This window comes from Lachnellula hyalina, assembly GCF_007821495.1.
Source record: "Lachnellula hyalina strain CBS 185.66 chromosome Unknown contig00037, whole genome shotgun sequence".
Taxonomy (NCBI): domain Eukaryota; kingdom Fungi; phylum Ascomycota; class Leotiomycetes; order Helotiales; family Lachnaceae; genus Lachnellula; species Lachnellula hyalina.
In genome coordinates, this window is record NW_022157151.1 from 97567 (window position 1) to 114948 (window position 17382).

Consider the following 17382-nt stretch of genomic DNA (forward strand, 5'->3'; position numbering starts at 1 on the left):
GTTGAAAGCGTACATAGAAGGATAGCCTACTTGGAAAGTGTCCAAATGATAATCTGATTCTGTACTGCTTGGATGTGTGCTTTGGATACTAATTCCCCTTAATTTGAGAGTGACATGGTTATTTGGGACCATGTGAGCGGTAGTCCGGCGTTCCGAACTTGGGACTACATGATGAATGCAACAGGAAGCATACATCCTACCCACCACCATGGCCATTCTTTAGCAACTATACCACATGTCATTTCAGATATAGGATACCCATAGCCTATCCTTCGAGCGCTTAAGGGTCATTCCGTATGTACAGTAGAGACTGCAGGAGGGCCGACGCCAGGTGGTAACTGCTAGCTCTACTTGGAGCGATTGATAAGCCCGACGATCTTGATTTCGGAGGTCATACATATATTGACACCCCCCTCCTTCATGCTCTTGCAAGAGGAATTTTGAGCCTATCTTGGGACACATCTGATGACGCCAGGTCGATCTGAATGGCTGCAAGCCCAAGCTTTCTCCACGCACTGCGCATGATATAGCCGACGGTACGAACCTTACGCAGCTGAAAATCCCTGAAACAAGGAGTGCATAGAAGAGGCATTACTTGCAGTTTTTCTAAACCATATGATGATGCTATACTCAATTATTAATCTCGTACCAGGAAAATGCTCATTTTCAAGACCAAGAGTCTGCATCTTGCACACGGAACACAAATCTCCTATACATATAGGCTCAAAATGTGGGGGCGTGGCGTGGCACAAACAGGCTGATCACACAGAAGCTCTGTGACGCTGCAGCAGAAATGTTTCAGAAGCTTCTAGAGAACTGGCAAACGACTGAGATGGGTAAACTCGGGCGACCCGGACGGTTATGACTTGCATATACAGTACTGTATGCACTTGCTGCAGCGGTGCTGCATGCACGACTTTATTAAACGCTCGTGTCCCGATATCGTACTGTAGTAGATACGAAGTAGAGAGTTCTATTGTTACCACTCTGTTCCTGCATGTTTGGAACTCCGATATTGCAATAGTCTTGTGCCTGAACCTGTATGCCATCATACGAAGAAATAGGTCCAGTACCAGTATCGTAGGATTAGGTTCTTATAGGTCGAGCTTTGTTACAGTAACATCCTGGCCGTTGGAGGGAAGACGGGGGGGTCATTCTTGCGCCGCAGATGGGACCGTGTCCACGGCTGGACTGGCGAAAGAGATGATTTCTTACTGTATTGAAAAGAGCACGGAGAGGAAAGGAGATCAATGTCTTCATGCCCCCCTACTAGCTGTTATGTTGGAGCCCCTCTATTGTATTGCGGAGATTAAATGCGAAATTGTTTGCATGTTGCTGTGTGTTTTCAATGCTGCTGCTCTGCTGTACCGAAGGAAGAGCCGATGCAAAGTAACCTTTAATCGCCGTAAAACTTCCCACTCTGGTTGCACCTGCATGGCATCGCATCGGCGAGCGGCAACAAAGAGGGGGAGATGAGGGGAGAGAGGACAGGGAGGACGAGGGCGAGGGCGAGGTGTAGGTAGGTGGTATTGAAATAGCTTCTAGAAGGACTTGAAAAGCTTCTACATCGGCAATCGTTGCTGCCCTGAAAACTGATCGCAAGGTACTCCCCTCTCCGTAAGCACTGGTGTAAGAGCCAACCAATAGTCTCTTCGGCGCCTCAACCTGCCTTATCCTATTCCTTACACGACTTTGGTTGCACTGCGTGCCTCCATCTCCATCGTAGTAAGGTAGGTACTCGATGGCCTCCAGGCTTTGTGCAGTCGGGCATCTGCATCCACGAGACTGAATGCTGCGATATGCAGATGCACCTGGTTACTTTCATACCTACACCTACCTTACTCACCCTTGCCTTGATGCTTTGCTCCCCCTATTCCGTCACCATCCGTTCCAAGTGCTGTACTGGCTTTTGCCAATAACACACTGCAATGCGATGCTCTGCTCCCATCGAGACACATCTGGCAGGGAGCAGCAGAAGCTGCAGCTATGGAAACAAGTTGGGATCGGGTTGGAGTAAGACAAACGGGGGAGTTAAGGGTGGAGGTGGGTTGTGGTGGCTACTTGCAGTACAGCAGCGATCCTTGGGACGGCTCGCACTGGAGGCGTTCTGCGCATGGGTGACCCCTTTCCAAATGAGCCCGAACTGCTGGACTGGAGTCGGTCGGGCGCCCCTCCTTGCAAATTGCAGAGGAGAGGTCTGAGAACCGACTGTATAACTACCTTACGACTACGACTACTTCAAGTACAGTACGGTACTCTATTGCTCAGTAACTCTCCCTCTTCGCCGCAACTCTGTGGTCCCTCCTAACGCATCTCGTACAAACAAAGCACAGTAAATCTATTGAGACGCTCTTATTCGTGTTCTTATTCTTACAGTATTCTTATCCCGATATCCTCCCACTACTGAAACACCGCCTGCCAACAGTCCGTCTCCTGCAACGAGCTTCACCAATCCGATATAAAACCTTCCGTACTGACAACACTCCCTCACACGACAGCATAATGGCGGAGAAGCCTTCTGTGCTCATAATTGGTGGACTGGGTTTCGTTGGGCGTTATCTGGCACTGCATATCCAGAATAATGATTTGGCATCAGAGCTGCGGATTGTGGACAAGGTAAGGCCATGCAGAGGACCAAGATGTTTGCTTTTCCCCCCAACTCACAGCGCATGCAGTTGCTACCAGAGCTGGCATGGCTAGCCCCAGAGTTCTCAGAAGCATGCTCAAAGGACAAGTTTATACAAGCAGATGCGAGTAAAGAACGTATGTGCACTCCACTGCTTGTTTTCCCTCGGCCTGCTTGTTTCACACTCGTGGACCTCGCGACGGTATACCTTCGTACCCAACTAGAAGCTAACTATAGCTTACCAACAGAATCTCTGCCCCGCATTTTCGACCGCGCCGAAGGCAAGCAATGGGACTATGTTTTCAACTGTGGAGGAGAAACAAGACATTCGCAGGAGGATGAGGTTTACAAGGTGCGCTCGCTTGCACTGAGTGTAGTATTGGGAAAGGAAGCTGCCAGGCGGCATGTCAAGGCGTATGTGGAGTTGAGCACGGGTATGATCTACAAGCCAGATTCGTCGCCAAGCAAGGAAAGCGACAAGTTAAAACCGTGGAGCAAGATTGCGGTATTCAAGCTCCAGGCAGAGGAGGCTCTGGCAAAAATCGAGGGGTGAGTAAGCCCTCGCTTGGAGGGAATAGCAGAAACTAAATTCCTCATTTACAGACTCAACCTCATAATCGTCCGACTCGCCAACGTATACGGTAACTACGATTCTGGAATCGTCGGTACGGCTCTCTCTCTGGCTTGCGTTTACAAAAGCTTAGGAGAGGATATGAAGTGGCTCTGGACCAAGGACCTCAGTGTGAATACAGTCCATATATCAGACGCTGTCCGCGCGCTTTTTGATATTGCAGACTGGTATTCAGTCAAGGGCAAGCCTAATTGGGATCCTGCTTCCATGGGCAAAGTCCCCATCTTCAACATTGTGGACGATGGGCAAACATCTCAAGGCACTATGGCGGCGATCATTGCGCAAATATTTGGGATCAAGACCGGATTTCAAGGACAGCTAATAAGTACATTTGCAAGGTTGCATTTGGACCGCGTGGTGGACGATATCAATGACGACGTCCTTGGGCCCTGGGCCGATTTACTGGAAGACGCCGGTATCACGAGACCAGGTCCATTAACGCCCTTTATGGAAGCGGAGCTGTTGAAGGATACGGCTCTGAGTATGGATGGCAGCAGGCTGAAGAAAGTGGTTGGTTTCACATACACACGGCCTAAGATCCTCGCGGACACAATACAGGAGATGATAGACAGCTATGTTCGGATTGGATGGTGGCCATTAGTGACCGAGTAAAACGGATTGTCAGTACTTTTGAGCGACCTTTCATACGAATAATTCAACGAATGGACATACATCCCAGGACCGAAACCAAACGATTAACGATGACGAGCAACGGACGCGATCAGATTGATACCAGTCTTTTTACATTTGCCTAATTGCGAAAAATACATTTTTCCGTTTTCCTTTTTCTTGTATTGTACTGCATTGCAAAGGTCAAGGGCTGCACATGTATACAAGGTCTACCCAATTTTGTCTCTTCCTCCATGTATCAATAGGACTTATATGTCGATCACGATTCTTTAATAGCACTTTCGTTCTCATGTCACATTACAATAATAAGACCTCTCTTCAACTGCCAAGTTCGCATCTACTTTAAAAGCGGCTAAAAGTATACCAGATCTCAAATGATCGCCCACTTTGCTCAAGCGTCGAATTTGACTTTGGCTTACTCCTGCACCTTCGTATAGACTAACCAGTGACAGTTCCCAAATAATCCCAGATCTGCCACCCACCTATCCATCCATCGAGCTCCGTCCCAGTCCTCCGGAACCATGCCATGGGCCTGGATTAAACCAGATAATTAGCGCAGTCATTCTGCAGTTCTGTGCGGTTCTGCATTATCTATCACGCACAGGGCTGTAGGGCTAATGGCACCTTCCGCATCCGTTCCGCTCCCACGTTTCCGCGGCCCCTCCCGCTCCTCCAGAGTGCAGGATTTCTTCGAAAGTGGGATGGAGCAGTTCGTGGGGCGGGATCGGGCGTCTTATGCAAGTTTCAGCTGAGCAGTGAGCACACACGTTTGGGATCGGGCCGCGGGTTGGATATGGCGATTGGCGATTGGCGTTGGGAAGTTTGGAACGCTTTCCTTTCGTTCGGGAAACCTTCAGGGTGGGGTGACGAGCAAAGGGGTGCGTGCCGTGCCGGCTTTAAAGTACCTCCCTCAGTAAAGTAGGGCGATATAATAACGGAACTACAGGGTGCTGCAATAAATCTGCAATTTTTCTGGGTATAGTTTCACTGATAAACGCTAGTAAAACGTCGATCCTACAGCCTTTTATGGGCCTTTTATGGGCCTTTTATGGGCCTTTTATGCATGGTTTTGTACCCCCTATAACTCTAGTGATCCCAAGCCTAAAGCTATGCTTTTCAGTTCACTTCCTCTTATTTTTAACGTATATCACGATCCTTTTATTTTTAACGTATATTACTATCCTCTTATTTTTAACGTATATTAATATTACTCTACACTCAAAATGCCTTATCCTATGACCTCGCCAGCGAGTCCCTCCCTCCCTAGAACTAGGCACCGCAACCCTGGATTTGCCCGTTTTCAGGGCATTAATCCACTATGCCAGCCAGAAGGAGGTTATTTATAGATGGTTGCTTCTAGAGAGGCTGCACCATTTATAATTCTTGAGGATCCTGAGATTATTAATCTCACTGCATCGCCTTCACCTTCACCTCCACCACCTTCTCGCCCATAGACACCTCCCCTCCAAATGATCGATTTGACGGGCTTAAATCACTAGATGAGCCATGATGATCGCGTGAAAGCTAAGGCCTGGAGGCAGTACGAAAAGACCCCTAGAGGGAGACATCCTATTCAGTATTATATCATTGCAAGGCGCTTAGGATGCCATACTTCAACAGTTCAGCGAAATGCCCACATCTTTGGAACACCACAGCATAAGAGCCCTGGGCGCCCATCTCTTCTCTCTACAGCGCAGAAAAAACGGCTTCTGGATGCCCTCAAATTTGGTGGTTCCCGTACGCGTAGAATGACCTACCGCGAGCTAGCTTATAACTGTGGCATCCCATTATCTGAGGCTACTATTTAACGCTTCCTGAAATCGGGATACCGCCGCTGCAAGGCTCTTAAGAGGCCTTGGATTAATGATATCATAAGAGCAAGGCGCCTCGCTTTTTGTGAACCAAAACGGCATTGGACATATGAGGATTAGTGTCACGTTACTTTCAGTGATAAGTGCCAGGCTTAAAATGGGGGATTCAAGGATGTGTTTATCACTCGAATGCCATCAGGTGCTTAAATATCGAGATCCTGCCCTGCTATGTCCGTTAAAACAAAACACCTCGGCAAATAATTTGTAAACAGGAATATCTGACACGTTTCTTGTGGCCTGTTATTGCCGTGAAATGAACATCGGAGAATATTCTTCTTCTGATTATCAATAACAATTCGGGGATTATTGACATGTGGATATTAAAACCCCTTTTGGGACGAGGGCACGAGGCAGCCTCCCGCTAGTGGCCCATGATTTCTGCATTGGTATTGAGGCAATACGCAGTACCGGACAAGTCAATTAGCTGACAGGGGTCATTATTATTGGAGTATTGAAAAATAATCAAATGGGAATTCCTATATACGCGCGTTTAGCGGTTTGACGGGAATAAGGCTGTTTTCATTGTTCTCATTATACCCTTTTTGACTTGCTGTTGAAGAAGACGGGAAAGATATAAAAGCAGCGAAGGTGGGATATTTTGCCAAGGCAAGTCCGGACATAGTTCTCCGGATGTAGGAGGATTGTATTGAGGTATCTAGACGGCTTACAAAGTAAAGAATAATATGGTGTAGACGGGGAATTCCCAAGGAGGTTGGAGTTAAGACTTCACGAACGACAATCTGAACTGAATTCAAAGGAGAGAATGATGGACTTTGGACGAAGTGAATTTTTGGACCTTCCTCCATTTGTATGCCATAAAAACAAACTCCCATGCTAATGTGTTTTACCTCTTCATCGAATTGATCATTTCTTGATGTGTAGCCTTGTCCCTATTGGCCTCAGTCAATGAAGCAATACTCCTCAAATCACCAACAACATCCTTCGCTTTGCCAAAGTAGACCTCCTGTAGCAAGTTCCTCATCTTGAGCTCCATATCCTCAACCAACTTGCCAATGTTGGCAATATGCGAGGTATCGTCATCAACCGGCAAATCACTCTCGATCTGCCGTGTCATATTTCCACTTAGGTCCATCTCGCCCAAATTGTCATTGCCCGTCGACAAATGCAGAATAACCGTGCTGGTAAGCTTATAATGTGCTGTGCGAGCTCGATCAACCGCCTCAAACACGTGGATCGAATCCCATGTCCCCTCACTCTTGCCAGACGGCGTCGCAACTATATCCCATCAGCATCTCACTCATCCCAGACCCTCCCTGAACAAGACAAAAAAGAACAACTCACCCTTCTTCAACAACACCACCCCCGCAAACCCATCATCCAAATTCCAAAAATAAACACTGCTCACTCCCCCCTCATAATACAACTCCCTGTAAACATCAAACGCCTCATTCGCGCGCACCTCCATAGCCCTGACCCTCTCGCTCGGCACAGCGCCCTCTCCCGCGCCCTCATTATTACCCTGATCATCAATACCGCCAATACCCTGTCCGCCCAGCGGTGTCTCGAACTCACCAGACCAAGGAGACCGGTAGCTATCGCCGTCGCGGTTGTAGTCGCAGAGCAGGTAGTCGCGGCCAGTCTTGCGGCAGCGAGCGATGGTGAGCGGTTGGTCGACGGAGGAGAGGAGATCTTCGGTCAAGGAGGGGACGAGGGAGATTAGGGAGTTCAGGTGTTCGGAGGTGTGTTTGGGGTCTAGGCGCCGGAGAAGGTCCCTGTTTGTTTTTATTAGGCTATTGAATGTCAGATATGTAAAGGAATGGGAGCTCACAGCGCGCTGTCAAATTGATCTACTTCAGCCATTTTTATCGGGATGTTTGTGAGCTTGGTAGTCAAGTTTAAATTGCGGGATGTGATGGAGGGGTCGTTGGTAGGTTTCACGGTCGCTTGACGAAGGGGGACTAGCGTTGTTTGAATATACCCCCGCCTAGGCCCTTGCTACCTCTGTGTTTGTATTATTTACGGAGTATCTCTCATCTCAACACAACCATACAAGAGCAGTCATGACGCACAAACAAGACATCTTCATTATTAGGCATTGATACTAATACTTCAAATACATAGCTAATAAATGCAAACAAAGTCTTCCAAAACCCACCCATAATGATGCCAAGGCTCATTCATGCTTATGCTCCAAAAAAGAAAAACCAAAACAAAAGCCAATTCTGGGAGTGATGCACCAGTCCAGTGACTCCTATGCTCCAGGTGAAGTTACAATGTAATGCAATGCCATACCAAGACCCATTTCTCAGAGCTCCATATCCGAATCCGAGTCCTCAGCGTATCCATTGACCCTCTTCACTCTTCTCTGTCTTGATGGGGTGTCCACTTCATCAGGGCCAGGTACGCTTGGATGTTCACGTTCGTACTGTGCCCTAAACTCCAGAGTATCTTTATCCCACTTTGCGATCACCACTTTGTACTCTTCCACAGCAGCAACATATGCTTTCTTCAGCTTATCAGCTTCTGCGTTGAATGGTTTCTTCTCTTCCTCAGTGGCTTCCTTCCACATCTTGGTAACCATCTTTTTGACCTCGTTAGGAATTGGCTTTCCTTTCCCTGGTCTTCTGCCTTCCTCGCACTTCTTCTTGGCCTCCTCCCACTTCTCTTTGCTGTACAACCTATACGGGTTTGGTTGCTTGTTTTCGGGTTTCCATGGAGGATAGCCAAATTTTTCATAAATTGCAATCCATACGTCATTCTCATATGCTGCAAGTCGAGTTTGTCTTGGGTCTAGGGGGTTTTGCAGAGCGTCAGACTTTCGTTTTGATGCTGCAGAATCCTTGGGCAGCAGCAGTGGTTCAGAAACCTTAATTGGTCCAATCAAAGTGTCTAGAACCTCAGATGCCGCTCTCAAACCGGAAATATATGCTCCATGAACCGTGGCGGGATGTGTGCCACAGGTATGCTCGCCTGCGAAGAAGAGGTTTCCGATTGGTCTTGCCATGACCTCATAGTCGTCTGATTGAAAATTAGGTCCAGTGTTTGAATAGCTGCCACGAGAAAACTTGTCTTGGCCCCATCTGGTAACAACTGCCTCGACCGGGGTAGGGACAACTGCGGCGCCAAACACGGTTTTCAAAACATTCGTCGCCTCAGCGATGATCTCATCATTTGAGGTATTTTCCATTTGGAATGCTGCCTCACCGGCCATAAGAGCAAGTAGTGTCGGTAAGCCCGTAGTATTGCTGCAATTGAACCACTGGAAAAATCGACCCCTTTGTGAGAAATAGTCGCCTTGGTTCAAGCTGAATCGATTAGGTGCATTGCTCAGAGCACCAAATATGTCCCGGCTTTGGTCCCAGAAAGCATCCTTGAATACGAGTACAACCTTGTTCAAAACACCGTATCCTATGCGTCGAATAGCACCGGTTTTCCATTCCGGCAAGGATGGTTCAAATTGGACATCCTGCTGCTTCAGTACACCGAGCGGGATTGTTGAGACAATATAATCAGCATCAATGACATCGCCGTTCTTGCATTCGATCCTTGACTGTGAAGCATTTGCGGGATTGTAGACAATCTTCGTCACGTTGCATTCTCGCCGAACGTTCAGTGGTTGCGGACAGTTCAAAAGTCCTCTAGGAACCTGTTGATATCCGCCAGTGACCATGGTATGCTTGCCTTCCCATTCGTTGCCAGCGTCCAAGTCCCACCCCCCGAGACTTAATTTGTTGCATGTAGTTGCATTACTGTATTCCAGGTTTGCAACATGCCAATTGATCAATCGCAGATCAAGTGGTGTGAAAGTAAGTATCCTCATATATTGGCGGATAGCCTCGTCGAACACTGAGCCGAGTGTGGCGTACTTTGAGTTCACGGCAGGTTCAAGGTCAAGATCGGACTCAATTCCTATACCAGTGTTTAGTTCCCAGCCTATCTCTTGAGCTTTGTATGCTGCTGTATGCACAGCCGGGATGCCGGGTTCAAGATGTGCTCTACCGGTGAGCCTGTCCGATGAAACAGGTATCATTTGTACTTCGTTAGTTCGAGGTTGATCATTCGCAGTAATTGGGGAAGATCCTGTCTTGGTATCTTCAATCTCTTTGATCGTCTTTGAGCCTTCTGCCGCGATATCGCGACCTGCGTCTAGGAGGTCCTTGTCTCCTTCGGCAGTGGCTGGTGTGGCGAGCTTAAATTTGTATTCGCTGACCCGGTCGAGTATGTAATTGAACAACTTCTCTGATTGTTGATCTCGTTTGTTGTCAACGGGTCGTCCAGTAGAATCGTAGATTGTGGTTTCAGACTTCAAAGCATGATAAGGCAATGCAAGCTGGCCTCGGACGATAATGTTGAGAGGGTTGCCCCGATCGAATCCAGTAATGATCATACCGCCCATTTCCGCAGTATGTCGGCTTCCATAGCTCAGAGTGGGATATTGTGGCTTGGTTTTGAAGGGGCGAGAATACACTCTGCCACCAATTCTGTCTCTGCCCTCCAAGACCATCACTTGTGGAACTTCTTCGCCCATTTCACGGAAGCGGTCCTCGAACTGAGAAAGAAGGCTTTCCAGTTGCCTTGCACAACCTAGGCCAGACATGCCAGCTCCAATGACAGCAATGGTCTTTCGCTTTTGTTTCGTCGGTCTCTTTTTCTTGCCAGTAGCACTGGACTCTTGATGTTCTAGGCAGCCATAATTGATGTAGCCTCGTCGTACCAGCCACTCATGGCAGATGGCTGCAATATCAAACCAGCGAGTGTCTTTTGCACATCCAATGGCTTCATCTCTCATCACACCAATGAGAGGATTTCTTGTCCATAGCCTCAAGATTCCATTCCGTATGTTAAGGTAGGTCGTGACTTGTTGGTGCGTAAGGTGTTTCCGTAAGATGGCATGTTCTTCCACATGCATGCTATAGGGGTTCAGACGAGAAGACTCGGCGGCAGCTATACATTGTCTTGCATACTCGGACGGAACAATGTCAGTTGGTATTGAGACCTTAGGGCGCACATTATATTTAGGACGCTTTCCACCTTGTGAAGCCCCCTTTGTGGTTTCCCTCGTGCTAGCCTCGAAGCCCGTTGGAGACGTCGCCTTGCTCGATATCGATGACAGGACCGAGGAACCATCTTCGAGATCCGTGGTCATTGAGGAGGCCATAGAGTCGCGTGCGCTTTCAGGTCTCAGGTGCACGTTGTTATTTGATGCTGATTTATGAGAAAGAGCGCTGCGTTCAGGTGGTTAATAAACTTTACTTGCAAATTGTCCAATTGCTGAATAGGAGATGAAATGCGAAAGTTTAACATGACTCGGAAAGAACGATTGATACAGATACATACTTTTTGATATTGATATTGCGAGCTGGTGACTTTGACTGCCCAGGTTTAATGTGGAAGTAACTTTCTGGTTGTAACTTCCTTGAATATATCATATCCATGGGTGAATCAACGACTATAGTGGTAGTTGTTTGTTCATTTGTGGAGTTGAAGTCGGTATAGCCAACTGTTGAAGTCGCACCTGGCGTTGACGAATCTCGCCCAGGGTCGAACATTGATAGATGGGAGTCTAATTCTTGGAACCCCATCAAATTCAGATCCTCGTGTTGCGACATTTGGCCGTCCATTGTCACTGCCATGTCAAAAACTTCAAGTCCTGTGACTTTTCGAGAACACTTCGAGATATATGGCCGTCGGTTGAGGAACGGGGGTCAGTGCTGCTAATCGAATTTCCCTTGACAGCTCATATTATCACTTATCGAACCAGTTCCTCAGATGCCATTGGGCGGGCTAATCGAATGCTCCTTATTAAGCTATGAAGAAACATTAGCAATCCCTTCAACGCACTTGATATTGATATATGTATCACCACGTGGATTCGTCTCACCTGGAGCTTTCGATGTCCAAGTCCTCCTTTCGCCACCCTGATATCCCACACCCAGCTTTATATGAGTCCCAGCCAGTATTATCATCGATCGCAAAGGAACCGTATCCGCTCAGAAGACTCGAAAGGATTCGTCGGGTTGTCGGGTCGTACGATATGGGTCTTTCATGGCTCCATGAGATTCTCGGCCCAAATAATGAGATGCGACCATAGCGTAGCATCACGTGGACGATTTGGCGACGCCGATTTTAGCTAATGCGGAGCTTCTTCCGACGTCTTACGGCTCTTAAGCATTTACATTGGACATCTCATTGTTTATTTCTTCGTTTGTTTTTACATTTACAAGTCACTCTACTAAATTACGAGAGGCACTTTAAAGCCTGTGCAGGTTTGTTAATTGGAACAAGAACCGATGTCTATACACCGGTCTTTCCAAACGTACTTCTTTCAATCGCAGCATCCAAAATTCGATTCCCGCTGATGATTGAGGTTGTGCAGATGATTATATCTTTTCGGGCTGAATAGAGAGAGAATGATTAGCGGTTTGCAATTGAATAGAGTGGTGTTGACATACCCTCTTCCTGCTTTGCGATGAAACGGAGAGCGGCAATTTCAGTAAAGGTAATTCCGCCCAAAAATACCACGAAAACAGTCTTCTTCTCACCGCTACCTGTGAGGAGAGCTCGAGCTTTCACAGCCTTATCCTCTCCTTTCTGGACCTCGTCAAAAGTTTGCCCGCAGACGTGCTTGACAACCTCCTCAAATCCTCGCCACCCTTGCGAAACGCCTCCTGTAGCGACAGCAGTATTCGCATTCCCGCCACGAGTAATCGAGGTTAGATATTGTTTCTGCAAGATGCATTGGACTAAGCGGACGGACAGCGGTGCATATCCGCTGTATACATAAGCAATGTCATTTGGATCGTGTTCATTCACCTCGTCCACAATCAAACGAAGAGCTTTGCGTAGATATGTGTAATTAGTTTTAGTACCCGTATGATGATGCGACGCTCCTCCTGCCATCGGAATCATGGTTGCCATTGGCGAAGTTCGTGAAAGAAGTAGTTGTAGCTTTTCTAGAGCGTCGAGCGTAAGTATGTGTTGATATCCGTAGGCTTGTAGGATCATTTTCTTGAAGCTTTCCAAGTCTCGCGGTTTGATACCCCCGGAAATGCAGGACTCCAAACACATGATTCGTAGAACTTCTGCGAGAGGGGCATCTCGAGCTATAAGCTCTTCAATTGCTTCGTGTTGGGAGGAGGGATCTGCGCCAGCTGCGAGGTTCTGCTGGACCTCCAGCAGTCTGCCAAATTGATCAGTCCGTGTATGCTGCATAATAACTTCCGCAAGCCCGGTATGAATCTTTAGGCTTTGTTGTTCGGCTTGGTAGCCGGGAAGTTTGTTGACGAATTCTCTCAATTCGGCTGTTGTCTTGCTCCCATGCCTACTATCGTAATCGGTTTGGAGTCGTCTAGCCACTTTGTTCAGCAGACTCCCAACAATAGCAAAATTGGTGTCCCTTAATTGATGATAAAGTTTGTCGGAAGAATCCAGCATTATCTTTCTCTTTTTAGCTTGCGCTGGTGCCGGAGCTCCACCGACAGCTTTCGAGGACCCTGGCGCAGGCTGAGGAGCAGCACCGACAACCGAGGAATCTACATCAGCTTGATTGTGCTGGATCCCTACAACTTCGTCAATCAATCCCTCGTATGTTAATTGTGTGAGAAGCGGGGTAGCAGAGTCGACCTCGCGATCGATGACAATCAGGCTTTCGATCGTGGTACTAGGTGTCAGACCAAGTTTATTGCTTTCATTCGAATCTTCGCCCGCGATCAATTCTTGTCGCATCCTTGCCAACAAGTCTGCGAGTCTCTTTGCATTATCTCCCTTTCCAGTGATTCTTGGGAACAAGCCATGCTTTTGTTGTATAAGCATCAGAGCACGTGCCAGTAAGAATGTTGGTGTTGGATCTTTTCGAAGATACAGGTCTGCGAACGAGTCTTCCAGTTCTAGCGATAGTAGGTCCTTCTCTAAGGGAAGAAAGTACAATGGGAATTCTGCGATGCTCGTGTCTCCTAAGACGCCGGATTCTTCGAGGATCTTTTCGGCTACAAGGGTTCGTCGTGGCACCCAAAATATAGAGAATTCATGTCCGGTTTGGCTCTCCCGTTGCATACGCTTGATATGGTCTAGAAGGAGTCAGCATGTAATAACAGCATCACTCTTACATGATAGGATGGCAGAAACACTAAACACCACACCGCATGAATAGTTTTCCCCTTCGGGCTCAAAGAGTGACCAAGTAGAGTAGGGAGATTTGTCTACTCAGCCCACTTCGAGGGGCATCGAATGTATAAAAGTCTGTGAGTGAAAAACGAAGGCTCAGAATCCACGTACCGGCTATTGACTGAGCATGCTTTGCACACTCGCCCCGAGCGATAAATATCACATTTCGCTGACTGACATCCGCGTTTCCATTCTCCAGGAGGAAGACTTTGTCCACCCCGTAGTCTTGTAGAGTCGAGAACTTGACGAAGAGGCCAATTGGTCCAGCCAGTGCCGTCTCAATCACCAGATTCTTCTTCCCTCGGACCTGTTGAGGGGCAGGTTAGCGGGTGCCTTGCCTGCCTTGCGTACCTAGGTACCTGTGCAAGTGAGCGAGGCAATCCTTACTTACACCTTCGAGTAAGTACAGAAGATCCTTCTTCGCCTTGTCCTTCACCTGGTCGGTGTCAAACCCAGCATGAGGAGCCATGGTGAGCTCTACATGCGGGTGTTGATGTGTAGAATTCCAGTCGAAGTTGGGAGGGGAGTACGCGGGCGGCTGTGGTGGAGAGAATGGCTGCGGGTCGGAAGCAAATCTAGCGAACCAAACCGAAATCCTTCAGCCTCGCGAGAATTATGAGTGTGAGTGTGCCCGCTTCCACAAGCACCAATGACTCAGAACTTTTGAGAATTTGACCCCAAACCCCACCAAAACCCATTTAGTTGATGTGAGAGTGAATGAAGGCCATACAACCACACTTGTCCAGATCTGCGAGATCACTACGACTGTTGCGACCTCCAAAACCATTCCGAATCCCACCATCAAAGGCTGCATTCTCCAGTTCTGCACCTTTGTCGAGAACAGTAACAGGTTTCATACAGAGGGACGGGAATCCAGCAGACATGGCGCCAAAAGGCCAAAAGTTCGACTTGAAGACGCCCAAGGGCACGAAGGATTGTGAGTGCCTCATTTTTTACCCGTCTACTGCGTATGTTTACTAACGCGCAAACAGGGCAGGGACCGGATATGGTGATTCGAGACAAGATCTTCTCTACCATCACAGAGGTCTTCAAGCGTCACGGCGCAATTACAATTGATACCCCAGTGTTTGAGCTGAAAGACATCTTGTCTGGGAAGTACGGCGAGGACAGCAAACTCATATACGACCTAGCAGACCAAGGAGGTGAGATCTGCTCCCTGCGCTATGATCTCACAGTTCCATTTGCAAGATGGCTTGCCATGAACAGAGATATTCAACAAATCAAGAGATACCACATTGCAAAGGTGTACCGACGAGATCAACCGGCAATGACGAAGGGGCGCATGAGAGAGTTCTATCAGTGCGACATTGATATTGCTGGAGTGTACGATCCTATGTTGCCAGATGCAGAGGTTATACGAATCACTACGGAGGTCTTCGCAGGTCTGGGCTGGCAAGGGGAATATACAATTAAGCTGAACCACAGGAAAGTATTGGATGGAATCTTCGAGATTTGTGGGGTACCGGCAGATAAGATACGCACGATTTCTTCTGCAGTCGACAAATTGGACAAGTTACCATGGGCTGAAGTACGCAAGGAAATGACGGAGGAGAAAGGGTTGGCAGCAGAGGTTGCAGACCAAATCGGCGAATACGTGGTATTGAAAGGCCAAAAAGACCTGCTCGGCAAACTACAAGCAGACGAAAAACTAATGGCCAATGCGTCTATGAAAGCAGGTCTTGCGGAGATGGAGCTACTTTTCACATACTTGGAAGCTTTCAATGCTTTAGAAAATGTCTCGTTCGACTTGAGCTTAGCACGTGGCCTCGACTACTACACTGGCCTCATCTACGAAGTCGTTACTGAAGGCTCTGCCCCTCTTGCAAGCGTGTCTGTGGCTACTGCGGCACCGCCAAAGCCTTCAAAGAAACCATCCAAGGCGGGCGCGGACTTTGACGAAGATCGCTCTTCAGATCCAAGTGTTGGAGTTGGCAGCGTTGCAGCTGGTGGTCGTTATGACAACTTGGTGGGGATGTTTTCTGGCAAGAACCAAATCCCTTGTGTTGGTATCTCTTTTGGTGTTGATAGGATTTTCTCCATCACCAAGGCCAGGATGGCCAAGGAGAACGCCGAACAAGTGCGGAGTAACGAAACCGATGTATTTGTTATGGCGTTTGGTGGGAAGGGTTTTACCGGTTTAGTGAAAGAGAGACTTTCAATCTGCTCGAAGCTATGGGAGGCAGGGATCAAGGTAAGAGACTATCAATGCCTCGATATCAACATATTCGCTAACAATACATTCTAGGCCGAGTTCCTTTACAAAGTTAAGCCAAAATTACCAAATCAGTTCAATGCTGCCGAAAAGAATGGCTGCCCATTATGCGTTGTCATTGGCGAGGAAGAAATGGCTGCCGGTAAGGTCAAGATCAAGGAGATGGGTCTTCGAGACGGCCACCCCGAAAAGGAGGGCGTACTCGTCAATTTGGATGACTTGGTTGCGGAGGTACGGCAACGAATCAAGCGAAAGTCGACTCTTGATCAACTGGCACAGGAGGCATCAGGCTTGAAGGTTGTGGGTGGTATTCATGGCGAGTCCACCAAAGAAATCAAAGAGGGCACCGCAGAAACAGAGAAACCTGCCGAGGAATCCGCTCAATCAGTAGAGGTTATAGAAGCTGTACCTGCTTCATGATCCAATTAAATAACTTTTAGATGTACAAATAGATGCATATTGGCATTGCTTTCTGGCGTCATTGGCACAGCGGAAAATAAAAGCTTATTTTTGGTTCGATCTTGAGATGAATTGGGGGTTTCGATCTGCCAATCTGGCACGGCTAATCAAGGTGCTGTTCCTGTCCAAAACATCTCCAGATATTGCGAACCCTGGGTTGCCCATTTTCACGAATCGGTACCACGATTTGCTGGTGAGACCTTTCGCCGCATGAACGCCATGAACGACAATCCGATGATGGGTGGGAAGTGGGAAGTGGCATGCTATTGGCTGCAAATATCCTACACGAGACTCACTCGCATTTCTTCTTTTCCACGCGCGTATCCATGAGACTCATCGGCCTTAGTGTGAAAAACATACTCACCGCCAGCGAGTATCTTCATATTTTCCTTTTGCAGAGTCTGGTCTGCCTCCAATTCTGCTCTGGATCCTCACATTTTGACTATCACTGAACTATTTTCAGCCGTTATCGCCGGCTATACCATATTTGCCAAACTACAGAGGTCTGAGGTAGATTTGTATGCTTCCTCCTCGTCCTTCACACCCTCGGATTTGAAACAATACCCGTGCAGCTTTCCATGTCTCAGACTCTCAGGTCTTTCGGGTACACGGCGTGGGGTTCTACGTATGCTTCACGGAGGATTCTTTGCGCACAGGCAGGCGCTTTGACACTTTGAAGAAACAATGTTAGGCCGTGCAGCGCATGGACCACAGAACTTCCCAACCTCCCACATCAATGCGCGTTTTTTCGGCCGATGATAACCAAGAGTGTCTTAAGACGAACCCTTCCCATGCTATCAAGTGATAG

At 47.9% G+C, this 17382-nt stretch overlaps 1 protein-coding gene across 1 annotated transcript; it reads left to right on the forward strand.

The window, feature by feature from the left end:
- Window positions 1-14599: 14599 nt before the first annotated feature.
- hts1_1 (Histidine--tRNA ligase, mitochondrial) lies at window positions 14600-16535 on the forward strand (the record flags this gene model as incomplete). Its single annotated transcript, XM_031147593.1, has 3 exons — window positions 14600-14819; window positions 14875-16094; window positions 16149-16535. 3 exons carry the CDS (start codon window positions 14600-14602, stop codon window positions 16533-16535), a joined length of 1827 nt encoding a protein of 608 aa, XP_031006839.1.
- Between the last annotated feature and the right edge of the window lie 847 nt (window positions 16536-17382).